The following is a 14215-nucleotide window of genomic DNA, read 5'->3' as shown; positions in this document are numbered from 1 at the left end:
ATATATAAAAAGAAGCGTAATCCACACAAAGAACGTTTCAGCACACATTAGACGAACGTTTCGGCCGTGGGACCGGCCTTCGTCTAGGGATGGCCGGTCCAACGACCAAAACGTTCGTCTAATGTGTGCTGAAACGTTCGTTGTATGAATTACGTTTCTTTTTACACTATCAGAGCCAGCGTGATACATCTTATAGCGCGATACTTCTTATAGCGTGATACTTCTTATACTTCTGTGTGCATCGTCCCTGTGTGCCACCCACCCACCCACGCACCCATCCACCCACCCACCCATCTATTTAGCCGCCTATGACTTTTTAGCTCTCTTGGCCTTTTCAATAATGGTATCGATACCAAACTTGGTATGGCATAACATGACTGTATGAAGGACATAATTGACTAGTCATAACATGAAAATCATGACATGTACGTCATCGATGTCATGATTTACATTGCATGGTCCTGCAGCTCTTGCGGTAGTTTTGTTCACAAGGCATGTTGCAAAACTACTATGGTATGACATGATTGCATGGCGAATACAAGCGACAGACCCTACCATGAAAATCATGACATGTATATGATGGCGATGGCGTAGTGGTTAGAGCATCCGCCTCGCATGCAAATGGTCCGTGGTTCAAATCCCGGTGCCGCGCAGTTCCCAGTCGAATAAAAAAAAATCCGCGTGGTGATGGAACTGCATTAAGAGGCCTGGGGTGCGGCCTCACCGGCAAAACACCACCGGGAACGCACCCCCTCACCAGAGAAGCATTGGCCACCCTGGTGCAGTATCAGGCTACTACCTCCGACATGCACACGTGAAATAAACCACGGCCTCAGTCCCCAGCAGCTGTGAAGCTACTGACCACGGCGGCGGTCAGATCTGCAACGCGGCAGAGGGTGCTAAGAATCTCTGGATCCGGACAGGCCGCCATTGGAACCTGAACTTGGCAACGCTTAGCGCTACAACCTTATCTAGTGAGGGAAGTCTAGCTGTACTATTCGAGGAGCTAGAGGGCATTAAATGGGACATAATAGGGCTTAGTGAGGTTAGGAGGACAGATGAGCCTATACTGTGCTACGCAATGGGCACGTCCTTTGCTATAGGGGCTTGGCTGACAGAAGAGAACTGGGAGTGGGGTTCCTAATTGACAGAAACATAGCTGGCAACATAGAAGAATACTATAGCACTAATGAAAGGGTGGTAGGTATCGTAATTAAACTGAATAAAAGATACAAGATGAAGGTGGTACAGGCTTACGCGCCTACATCCAGTCATGATGACGCTTCAGTTGAAAGCTTCTATGAAGACGTGGAATCGGCAATGAGTAAGGTAAAAACACAGTATACTACACTGATGGGAGACTTTAATGCAAAGGTAGGGAAGAAGCAGGCTGGAGACCAGGCAGTAGGAGATTATGGTATCGGTACTAGAAACGCCAGAGGAGAGCTACTAGTAGAATTCACAGAACGCAATAATTTATGGATTTTGAATACCTTCTACCGAAAAAGAGGAAACTGCAAGTGGACATGGAGGAGCCCTATTGGCGAAAATAAGAACGAAATAGACTTTATAATGAGTGCACACCCGGGCATCATGCAGGATGTGGAAGTGGTTGGCAAGGTACGATGCAGTGACCATAGAATGCTACGGTCTCGAATTCGCCTAGACTTGAGGAAGGAAGGGCAGAAAATGTTACGCATGAACCAATCAATGAGCTAGCACCGAGAGGGAAAGTACAGAAATTCAGAGTCTCGCTTTAGAACAGCCACTCGGCTCCTAGTAAGGAAACCAACCTTAGCGTAGTTACAATGAATGATAATCTTACGAGTATCATTACAGAGTGTGCAGTGGAAGTTGGAGGCAGGGTAGTTAGACAGGACACTGGCAAGTTTTCCCAGGAAACGAAGAATCTCATTAAGAAGCATCAAATCATGAAAGTCTCAAATACAACAGACAAAATAGAACTGGCAGAGCTTTCGAAGTTGATTAATAGACGTAAGGTATGCGATGTAAGAAGGTATAACATGGAGAGAATTGAACACGCTCTGAAAAACTGAGGAAGTGTCAAAGCATTGAAGAGGAAACTGGGGATAGGCAAAAGTCGGATGTATGCACTAAGGGACAAAGAAGGCAAAATAACTACCAATATGGATAAGATAGTTAAAATAGCGGAGGAGTTTTACAGAGACCTGTTCAGCAGCCGGGACAACCACGACTTTAATACTATAAGAACTAGCAGTAACCCAGATAACACCCCACCAGTAATGATAGAAGTTAGAAAAGCTTTGGAAAGCATGCAAAGAGGAAAAGCTGCTGGTGTGAATCAGGTAACATCAGATCTGCTGAAAGATGGAGGACAGATTGTGTTAGAAAAACTAGCCACCCTGTTTACGAGATGTCTCCTGAGAGGAAGAGTGCCAGAGTTTTGGAAGAACGCTAACATCATCTTAATACATAATAAAGGCGATGACAAGGACTTGAAGAATTACAGGCCGATCAGCTTGCTCTCTGTAGTATACAAGCTATTTACAAAGGTAATTGCTAACAGAGTAAAGAAAACATTAGAATTCAATCAACCAAAGGAACAAACAGGATTTCGAACAGGCTACTCACCAATCGACCACATTCATACTATCAATCAGGTATTAGAGAAATGGTCAGAATATAACCAACCACTATACATAGCCTTCATAGATTACGAGAAGGCGTTTGATTCAGTAGAAATATCAGCCGTCATGCAGACACTGCAAAATCACGGTGTCGATGAAGCATATATAAATATCCTGGAAGAAATCTACAGGGGATCAACTGCTACCATAGTGCTTCGTAAAGAAAGCAACAAAATACCAATCAAGAAGGGTGTAAGGCAGGGGGACACAATCTCTCCAATGCTATTTACCGCATGCTTACAGGAGGTTTTTAGAAGCCTAGAATGGGAACAGTTAGGGATAAGAGTTAATGGAAAGTACTTTAGTAACCTGCGCTTTGCCGATGACATTGCATTGCTGAGTAATTCAGGGGACGAATTGTAACTCATGATTACGGAGTAGACAAGGAGAGCAGAAAGGTGGGTCTTAAAATTAATCTGCAGAAAACGAAAGTAATGTACAACAACCTCGGAAAAGAGCAGCGCTTCGAGATAGGTAATAGTGAACTTCAAGTTGTAAAAGACTATGTCTACTTAGGGCAGGTAATAACCGCGGAGCCTAACCACGAGACTGAAGTAACTAGAAGAATAAGAATTGGGTTGAGCACATTTGGCAAACACTCTCGAATTATGACAGGTAGATTGCCACTATCCCTCAAGAGGAAGGTATATAACAGCTGTATCTTGCCTGTACTTAGCCACGGAGCAGAAACCTGGAGACTTACAAAGAGGGTTCAGCTTATATTGAGGACAACGCAGCTAGCAATGGAAACGAAAATGGTAGATGTAACCTTAAGAGACAAGAAGAGAGCAGAGTGAATTAGGGAACAAACGGGGGTTAAGGATATCATAGCTGAAATCAAGAAGAAGAAATGGACATGGGCCGGGCATGTAGCACGTAGACAGGATAACCGCTGGTCATTAAGGATAACCAACTGGATTCCCAGAGAAGGCAAGCGGGTTAGGGGGAGACAGAAGGTTAGGTAGGCAGATGAGATTAAGAAGTTTGCGGGTATAAATTGGCAGCAGCAAGCACAGAATTGGTTTACTAGCAGAACATGGACCTTTGTCCTGCAGTGGACGTAGTCGGGCTGATGATGATGATGATGTCTGTCATGTAACGACATGACTACATGCCAGGCTCATGATGCGCTTACGGCCATTTCGCTAGCATCACATATACTAAATTTGGTATTACAATACGTGAGTGAATGACGAAGGTATCCGACTAGTGCAAACATGACAGTCATGAGATGCGTGTTATGTAACAACATGACTACATTCCTTGCTCATGATACGCTGGTGGCCGTTTCGCTAGCTTCACATGTACCAAACTCGGTAATACACGACGCGAGTGGACGACATAGGTAAATGAGAAATCCAAACATGATGATCACGACATGCGGGTCGCGTACTACATGCCACACTCATGATGCGCTCACGGCCGTTTCGCTAGCTTCACATATGCCAAATTTGGTGTTACGTGACGCCAATGAATGAGGAAAATGTGACTGGTGCAAACATACTAATCATAAGATGCCTGCCATGTGAGAACATGACTATATGCCACAGTCAAGGCCCCAATTATTTCGCTGGCGTTGATTACGTTACGTCACCCCAGCGTTCCTACGCCAGGCCCTGGTCTTGTCATATACTCGCAGGTGCGTGCCGCAGGGAGATGCAGTGTTGTCTGGGTAACACATCGGCATAGAGTAATGTTACTCTATGCCTTTGGTGCGAAATGCAGCATATCGCATTTCGCGCAGGTTGCCATTGGGCCACGCTGACGGACGCTGGTCGCGCTAGGCGTTAGACTATAGAGTGCTCGCGTTTTGCTAAGGTACCGTCGCTGTGTGCAGCGTGCGCGTGCATCAACGGTACATTGGAGTATATTGAGCCCTTCATGATGCGCTCCACATTTATTAAATGTAGTATCACGTGACTTGAATATATGACAAAAGTAAACGACAAATCCAAACATGATAATCATGACACCGAAGTCATGTACGGCATCATTTACCCCCACCTCATACCGTTGTGCTGATTTTAAAGTGACACATCAACATTTCTCATTCATGCTTCGCTTATCATCGATTCCCACTGTAAGTGGGATCTGCTAATTTTTTTCTTTCTTTATGTCAGTCACATTCTTTAGCAACTTAGACTGTCGAAAATGTGCGCGTACGACCCTTTTCTTGAGCATGTCTCCCGCTGCAACTTCTTTATTTCTTCTAATGAAACTTGTTAACACAGTTGAAGTCAAAGCTTCAAGCAGGGAATGCACATTGGCAGCCTCGTGAGCACTTCATAGTCATTACTCACGAGGCTGCTTGCTGACGCACTAGGACAGCATAAACACACTTTCAGATTTTTTATGTCCTCCAGAAGTTCGGCCAAACGGTTGATGGTATCTGCATAGCCAGCCGACTTGGCTAAGCGATGGCGACGGCTGATAATAGTGGCTGTCATGTCTTCTGCGAGGACTACGCATTTCTCCTCAAATGGCGCTCGTTTTTCTTCTTTGAACACTATAAACACCACGAAACGTCTTGTCTTACCATTTTCAACAACGTTCCACCAGCACAAAGCGGACAGACGTTTTCTATGTCTTGAAGCGAACTGACGCCAGTCGTTGAAGGCATGTCGGGACTTGGATTTCACTGTCTTCGAGTTCAGTGATCGAAGAGAGTCCATTCTTTTTCGCCGATGATATTCTGGAAAGTACCCCACTTCTATCAGGCCGCTTTTGCTTCTTTGCTGGGAGTATTTGAAAGGTAAGCGGGCAAATTCGGGAATATCTGTGGAACGCATCCTTTGACAAGGTCCCACTTTCCTCTGACGATTTGTACCTTTCTACCATTGATGACGTGAGTGAAAGTCTCCAGGATGTCCTCCTAATGGACGTGCATATCACACACACCTGATGTGCTGCACAGCTTCTTATCCACACGAGAAACAGCGTGGTTCCATGCCTTTCGCTGCTCAGGAACACACGGGGCACAAAAAAATGTTATGGTACATGTCTCATTTCCTGTAGCCACTTGTACAACCGGGAACGCAACGTGTGGGCATGATGAAAACACGCCAAAAATACAAAGCAGAACAGGGCACGCTGAAGCACAAGACTGTTCACACAGAAAGAAGCCTCCATGGTAGCAACGCACTGCAACATCCACAGCGGACGGAGGTTAGTATGGGAGTGACACGAGCGAGCATGCTGCGAGTGAATCCGGATGCGATAGCAGCGTCATGTTTGTCTCTGGCAGTGGCGGCGCCATGCAACATGGCTTAGTTTTGCAACTTACCTAGCTCTAAAAAGGTTGGCTTCAGTAACATAGAAGTTCTGTAATGAAAAGAACCTTTGCGAGCCAAATTTTGAATTAAAGTGTCAGCTTCTCAACTTGACTATGTTAAGCAGTAATATTGCCAGAAATATATGTCAGATATTCAATAGAGAGCTGTTCTTGGAAGTCAGAGAAAATTTGTTCTACAAAAAATTGTTACGAAGGTCTGCCGCATGTTTAAAGTGTCCTGGTGGCCTTCTCCGACAGTTTCCAGCAGCTTCAGCTTTGCTTGGATCGTTATATTAGACACAGGGTTGCATCTAGTGTCACTAGGAGTTCCTATAATGTTGTCATGACGACACGCGCATGGGTGCGCACCCGCGCTACAAAACACATGCGCTGTTTGAAACTGTCTAGCAACCCCACCTGAATTGAGTCAGGACGACCTTAGAGTTCAAGGATAACAGCACCTCAGCTTCAAGTTTTATGATCACGATATATTGCATCAGCATGAGACATCCGCAGCCGTTCATCGATTTTTTGTTTACATCCTCAAGTTGTCTCCTCTGCGGCAACTGCGTAGAGCTTCTGAGCTTTGTGCGCAATCTTATAGCTACTCTGGTTACGTGTGTGGTCCACCTTTTGCTGGAGGGCAGCGTGCTGGCGCTGGCTGCAGAGCTTTTCCTAATGACAAGAAGGCCCCCGGAGCACATCTTGGCCCCGACTATGAAGCAGTGTGAAAAGTTTTAAAACTGCGTGCGATATTGTCTTTTTTTTAGCACAATATGCGCGAAAATGTAAATAAATATGCTTGGAAGCATATATTGAAACGCCAACCTATGCGGAGTAAGGTGGCTCATGAAGAGAGGTGACGCTCGATGAAATGATGAAGTTCATTGGACACCTCATTTACAGAGGGATTATTCACATCACGGGTATCCATCTATATATTGGAACACCTGGAGACTCTTATCACAAGACAACGAAAATTTACAGAGAAAAGTGTACGAGTGCACTTGTGTCTCAAAAAAACCATGCAATATTTCACTGCATTGCACGAGTGAGCGATGGAGCAAACCCTTGGTTCTGGTTTTCTTTGTTTATGTGAAGAGAAACATATTGTACAACATTGACTATTTTTCCTGGGCCATTTTATCTACAAAACCTATATTCAGAATTTCCTTTGTTTTGAATATTTTTGCATACATAGTGTTTTTTTTTTGCACTATTTACCATGTAATGACCAAAAATTACACACTTCTCACATTTTTATTCATTCTAAAGTATTTTGTTGTTCTACAACATATATTTTTCGAAAACAGCATTTCACTGTGCGAAGTTTGGTATGCTGCAATGCATGCTGGAGCACTTTTATAACTGGTAAAAACAATTCCCCGAGACTTATGAAAAGCAACCATTTTCGTGCAGTAAGGAAAGAGTTAGGACTTGTCGCACAAAACCAGTTAGAACATTTGAATGTTGTCACTAACGTGAAACTAGAAATATGTGAACATTCAAACTTCCAAACATTTTGATTTGCACAGGAATTTTACTATAAGAATTTCTGCATTGTGAATCAACAGCCTACGTGCGATTTTTCAGACTGTTCTGAAAAGTTGCACACTCTTATACCTGTGTCACACAGGCGCGCAAAAAGTCTTTTAAGTAAGCGGTCTTTTACGAAGTTGGAAGACTCTTAACAAAGAGGTGTTTGCGGCGCAGACACACGGCAGCAACGATCTCCTTTTAGTGTTTTCGTTCGAAGACGCTAGCGAAAGCGTGGCGCTAGCAGTTAAAAGAGAAGCAATGAAAATTAAACGATGTATCACGATGTACAAATTAAAGACTTGTTGCACTGCTCGTTTCTTCAAATAAATTTAAGAATAAGAGATGAAGAAACACCAATGTGAAAGTTTTTTGCACTAGATAAGGAAGCATTCCCATAACTAGCGACGTGCACATGTCCGTCTGGCACCACGGTGCTTTCATTTACCGTATTTGTTTTTCGCTGCTCTCGACTGCTCTCGACACGTTACGGGCGACCGTACGGGAGAAAAAGCGAGGATCGCAAGCCTCACGGCGTGCTTCTCGCTCTGGAAAGCGAGGCAGACGCTGCAAAAGCCGCCAAGGAGAGGATAAAGCAGCGCAAGACCGAGCGTCACCACGTGATATTGCCGACGCGTTGTAGCTGCTTACGAGAGTAGAAAAGCGAATAACCATTAAAAGAGTTCATTACACCTTCTGCAGGATATGAAATTTGTTTTTACAAAGAGTTTTGGTGACAGAAAAATAAGCATTCGCTCTTTTTTTCCCACCACTCGAAAAGTGCTGGCGCCCACTGATTTCGAGGCTACTCATTCGGAGCCGTAAAAGAGATCGACGAACGCCGTTTACGAAAAAGACCGCTTTTGAAAAGGAGTTCGCTCTGTGCCGTGTGTCAGCTGTCAGGAACTCCTTTCCGGAAAAAGACCGCTTACTTAAAAGACCTTTAAGTGCCCGTGTGACAGGGGTATTAAACGATGAATGCATGCGTTTATATCCTGCTCAAGCAGTAAAATCAGCACAGCTCATTGCGAAATAGTTGCTTTAATGCCTGCCAGTTATCCAGCGTTTTAGTGTGTGGCCAAGTTCCCTAGAATACAAGCGGGTTTCACGGTGATTACAGTGAAGCCCGTTTGACTCTCTGAAGCTCGGATATTGTCTTTATATTAAATATTCAATTTTTACACAAGATTTGTGAGCAAAAGTTAGAAAAGCATTACGAAATTGCTGCTAACAATAAAGTTTGGATGAGGTGCTCACTGCTAGACCGCTGTACCGGGAGAGTCTATCTACGTAGTACATACTTTACATGAGTAGTGCGATAAAGCGACATACTTTGAGGTTTCGCTTTTGAAAATTATCTACTGTGGTTTTCAGCAAAATGGTCCAGGGGTAGTTGCCCACACTTCCCACTCGAAAGATGCAAGTTCGAATCGCAGCAGTAGACGGTCGATTTTTTTTGTTTGTGTAACTTGTACAGCTGTATTGGCTTGCTTTTTTTCTTTCTAAATCTAGCTTCAGTTGCTATGCATTGCTACGAAAAGTTACACGAAATATGAAGTTTTTCCCGAATTCCATGCAGTGACACTTGCTGTCAAACATTTTTTTAAATTCATATTTCATGGAATTTTCGGTAGAAATATGTAGCAACTGAAGCTCAAAAAAGAAAACCAACATAGCAGTACAAGTGACGCTAAGAATACAAATCTACTACCTACAGCTCCTGGGTCTTTTGAGTGGGAAGCGGGAATTCTGCCCCTCTACTACCTCAGCAAAGCCGCACGCATCTCTTAAAGCAATGACAAATCACAGACTACCAACCGAAGTTCCGCATGCAGATTGACTCTGTTTGGCCTGCACTTTCTGTGCATTAGTGCTATAGTCATTCCGGGCACTCCCCTATCTTAGTAAACCAATTTAAGGTTGGAGTGTGTGCACCTGGATCTCTGGGTTGATTGACGACGCAAACTATAGATGGCCAACGTGGCCTCCACATCTCGCTGAAAGTAGCGCAACTGAGAAAGTTTCAAGGCTGGTCGGGCATTTTGGTGCAGTGTGGCACAATTCCGGCGAATTTCATGGTTTTGATTCAGCTCAGCGCAAAAAAAGGCAATTGAATCAAATTGGCGCAGGTGTTGCACTCCTGAACACCGCGAAACACTTGCGTCTGCACCTCACCATTCACTGACCTAGCACTGCACTCTGTGCAAAAAGACGAGGGCAAAAAAAAAGCAGAAGCAGTGTGCACTGCGTTTCAACTGCAGCCCGAGGACATTTATGGGTAAGTTCAACAAATTAGCGCAAGTGTAATTTCAACCTGGTAAGAGCGCACAGTTTCAAGTAGTACTCACAAAACAATGCAACTTACCAGCTCTTCATGGCCAAATGCCACCGATGGTGATATACAGCTGAAATTCCCATCAATCAATGACGGCTGCCTGGCATTCGTTATCAGAGACTCTTCTGGATGAGCCCCCTGAAAGAGCAAAAAAGAAAAGAGGAAGAAAAAACTGTCCATTTTCAGATATAAATCTCTAACCTTCCATGTGAAGGCTTGTGCAAATATTCCTAATTCCAATTTGCATCAATTGGAAATTGCGACATATTAGAAGTTAATGACTACATCTATATAATATTGGTCCACATGTAACCTCCTGTAAAAGTTGTTTTACTGCAAGATAAAGGTTCTAAGCCTTGAAAGCACCTACCCAAGTGTATGTATTAACCAGAGCTGGGCAGTATAGGGATAGTGTTTCAGAGATACTTTTGAGTATCTGTGTTACTGTATCGAGATACTTTTAAAAAATGTATTTGTATCTCAGTAGCAAAATACTTTAGGATGTATTGTCCTTATCTCGATACTATCCAGGACATGTTTACAATGGGAAAATATCTTTTTTCTGCTGTGACCTTGGCAGTCCGTGGCGAGATATGCACTCACCATATCTAGATTTCTGCTGAGGGTGAGACAGACTCCTACATTCCTAAAAGTGAGCTAGTCGCTTTGCTACCTGCATCTCATTGTGCACCTTCAGGCAGAACTGGAATGTGTTTGAATGCCTGCTTGAGCTTCCCAACACTGTTATACTGTGATTTCGAATTCCAGCAGCGGTATTTTCATTATGAGCAGCATTGTATACTGCACAATGAGCGCCAACCACCAGTGTCATTTTTAAAATGTGTTCCCTCATGCCAATTGAAAGAGCTTATCGGGGAAGCCACAAAACCACCCAAAAAATTTGGTGTGTGGTGCCAGGTGCCATCAACAATACTTCTTTCTCCAAAGCATTCCCGGAAGACGCCGAGGTAGCCACACGGCGATCGGAAGAAGGTCTTTTTGCATTTCTTTTTACATTCCTTGTTTTGTTCGTTCTTCTTTCTGCTTTTTCTGTGTTTCTAGAAAATACTAAACCTTCAACTGGAAGTAAGTGCTCGTCTTCATTGTTTATGTGTTTCTCACTTGCTTTGCGCTGGCCCACTTTAGCAAAAATGAGAACCAACTAGCCTGAACTGCTAGTCTACTGAGTAGTAAGCCCCGACATTACAGTGGCAGCAAGGAATTCACGAGCCTTAATTTCTTTTTTTAGTTAGAGACACATGTTGACCGCTGTATTCGTGCAGGATTAGCCGTAGACAAGTAACGGCATTAATGGTAGTACATTGCTTTTTTAGGTAACTCAGTAATGTACGCGTTACAATTTCAAAACTCTAACGGGCAAAATACGTTAAGGTGGCGGTCCTACTCTGACGACACTGGCTCTGCATTTTGGGCACTGTTTGCTGACGCACCACGCTTACTGTGGTCAGAGTATCGATGTGAATTGTATCCACTATAACACAAGTTTGTGCTCCTCTGCAGCAGTAGAGTGACTTCTCGTTTGTGAGTCTTGTGTTGAGGCCGAATTGACGATGTCTAGATCACGGCCTATCTGAGAAGCTACTACTGCTGAAGTGAAATTGACGCGCCAAATGTGTAAACTAAACAGACTTGTGTTAAATAAAAGCATAGCTTTCCTCGATTCGTTTGTTAATGGTTCCAGCCCTTCGCTTGAACTATGCTACTTTTAGCATAGCTAATAGTGTTGCCACCAAGTATCTGGATTTTGGTGTACAATGCATTTGACTTGCTTTCATACAGCATACGTAGTTCTTTATTGCAACTGATATCTGTAAACATATCATTCTTAACAATTATGTGCAGTGTAGGCCTCTTCGTAATGCGTTAACGGAACTCTGACTACGGTGATAAAATAATGAGTAAAAATAATAGCAAGTTTCAATGCACTGCGCATTTAAAATACTCTGCTGCACATGACTAATCTCTGTACGAAGTATGACTATCCCCGACATAGAGAAAAGTATTTCAGTTTTTGCAAAACTATCTCTGAAATATCCCATTACGTCAATTACAAATGTATCTCAGTATCTGTATTTTAGGCTTCCACACTGTGTATTTCAATATCTGTATTCCGGAACACTTTTTCGGGCATCTCTGCCCAGCCTTAGTATTGACTGCATGTAACTCCCTGAAAAGATGGTTCTTCTGCAATAAAAAAAGAAGGCTAAGCCGTGAAACACTTATCCAGAAAAAATCCACACTGCCGCAAAGCCCCACTTTAACGATAAATGAACATATTGCTTTGGCGTCGATTCATCATTTTCCAAGCGTAAGAGCTTCTTATACCAACTGATGCACTCAAAGTACAGGAAGTTTTAATAAAACATAACATATATATCAGGTCATCACTTGCATTCTACCGCAAGTCCAATACTACGACTATTGTGGACATTGCAATACTAGTGTATTGTGGACATTGCTAGACGCCTACCAATGAACAGGCTGCAAAGAAAGTGCTCGGGTTCGCCATCATGCTAGGATGTGTATAAAAGCTGTAAAGACGCACTGGTACTGCGTGTTTGGCAGGCTGTCGGGCTCCTCTGAGCAACTACTTTTGATAAGCACTTGATGCATGCAGACTATTTCAAAAGAGATCATCAAAAAGGATACAACTGTGGCACACAAAAAACACGACTCACGAGTGCAGTTGTCCCACTCCCTTTGTCGCTTGTCTCCGTGCACTCCAAGACAGTACTCAGGCAGCCCTTTTGTTGCGACGACAACTTCAGAATCGGGCTCAGCCTTGGCTGTGCCGACAATCCCGCGAAGGCAGTGGCCAGTGTCGACGGCGAGGACGCAGGGCTAGTCTCCACAGCTGGAGATGAGGCAACGTGGCCTCCAGTCGACACTCCTGACACTGAAAAGAGTAGTAAAAAAGGGGACAACAGTGCAGCTGTTATTTGCCAGAGGCACTGTGAAAATGTATTTAGAAAAAATGGCAGACAAAAAAAAACAAAAAATCTTCTCACTGCACAAGCAGCGTCTGCATAGCCATTATGTTGAACTGTAACTTAACGACATTTGGCCATTTGAGCCCAATCCAGCTGGCAAGCATTAAAATATGAAAAGGGCCCATACAGTTGAAACTTGAAGTGAAGTCTCAAATAAACTGTATTTACCACGTTTATGCGACTGCATGTTGTTGACTTACGAGATTTAAACTTTACATAAGAAGAGGCAGAGTCAATTTTTGGAACTCTAAACATCGAACGCCAGCAAGACTAATCACAAACTTAAAAGCGTTTTTCACTAGGAGACCTGGAATAGCCACAGAAGTTCTGGAGCGAGCCCTTGGATTGCACCAAGCCGAATCTGCCAGTGAAATATGTGAATGCACTGCGTAGGTCGTTTCGCAAGTTGTTTACGTACAGGTCACTAAACCAGTTCTGGTAATGATTCCCTTTTCAGCTTTCTATGTTTCCATGGCAAACTTATCGCCTCTGCAGAGCATGCATTTCGACCACACTGTTCACGGAAAGCAGGGGTATCGTTTTCTTGTGCTGCACTGAAAAATGTAAAAGAGCACACGGAGATCTCTGTGGCTGTGCGCTTGCTGCTGCTGGGCGTGCTTATCGCTAGACCGCAGTTGCTTCACAGCAGTGAACGCAGCCATTTTGCAATGCTCAGCCCATGCACAATGGCGGAAGTGACGTACGCTGCTCCTCGAACTTCCGCCCAAATCTAACTTGGCGGGGGAGCAGCGAGAGCAAGACCGCCTCCGGGCGAGTTGCTCTGAAACTGCCATTAAAAAGAGCGAACCCACTCCAAATCTACCTGCAAAATCCAGAGTCGCAACGAAGCAAGAAAACCTGCTCTGGATCTACCAGTAAAACGCGCCATTGGATACTGCAGTGTGCTTTTAACATAAAATTTGCTTTCTGGTTACTCATTGGATTCTGTTCTGCAGCTCTTTTAAAATGTCTCAATAAATTTTTACATGCCACTGAGTTCATACAGACACCATGAGATTGATAAATGACGATCACAGATGTCGTAATTAATGCAACCGTTGATTGAAGAGCCACTGTACTAATAGGCAGTGGCCATTTGTTTGAGGGGTACTGGTAATAATTGTCGGAAGCGCCACTGGCTCTCGCATGTTTTCATGCAGCTGTTGTGTGCTACCGATGTTCTGAACAGTCGAGCTTGACCATCATGAGTGCCATCCTCGCCTCAAAAAACTGCACTTGTTCACAACAGTGCTCAAGAAGGCTGCCATTCTCTGCGCCGAAGAAGCAAGTACTGCACAGCACGACGCAAGTTTGGAGTTTTGTAATGGCTGGTGCAGCACTGTTCAGTAATGGCTGGAGCGGCAAATCATCGCAAGTCATGCCAAAGGATGAG

General features: G+C 43.9%; 1 protein-coding gene across 1 annotated transcript in view; it reads right to left on the bottom strand.

Moving 5' to 3' along the window:
* LOC142784605 (uncharacterized) overlaps positions 1 to 14215 on the bottom strand; it is an 85476-nt gene that overhangs the window by 3366 nt on the left and 67895 nt on the right. Inside the window, exons 12-13 of the mRNA XM_075883027.1 lie at positions 12511 to 12728; positions 9842 to 9949 (exon numbers count right to left, since the gene is read on the bottom strand). Coding sequence (XP_075739142.1) covers positions 9842 to 9949; positions 12511 to 12728 — 326 coding nt within the window. The remainder of the gene's footprint in view (positions 1 to 9841; positions 9950 to 12510; positions 12729 to 14215) is intronic.

The sequence above is a fragment of the Rhipicephalus microplus genome, unplaced genomic scaffold (genome assembly GCF_043290135.1).
Source record: "Rhipicephalus microplus isolate Deutch F79 unplaced genomic scaffold, USDA_Rmic scaffold_15, whole genome shotgun sequence".
Taxonomy (NCBI): Eukaryota; Metazoa; Arthropoda; class Arachnida; order Ixodida; family Ixodidae; genus Rhipicephalus; species Rhipicephalus microplus.
This window is presented reverse-complemented; position numbering and strand designations above follow the sequence as displayed.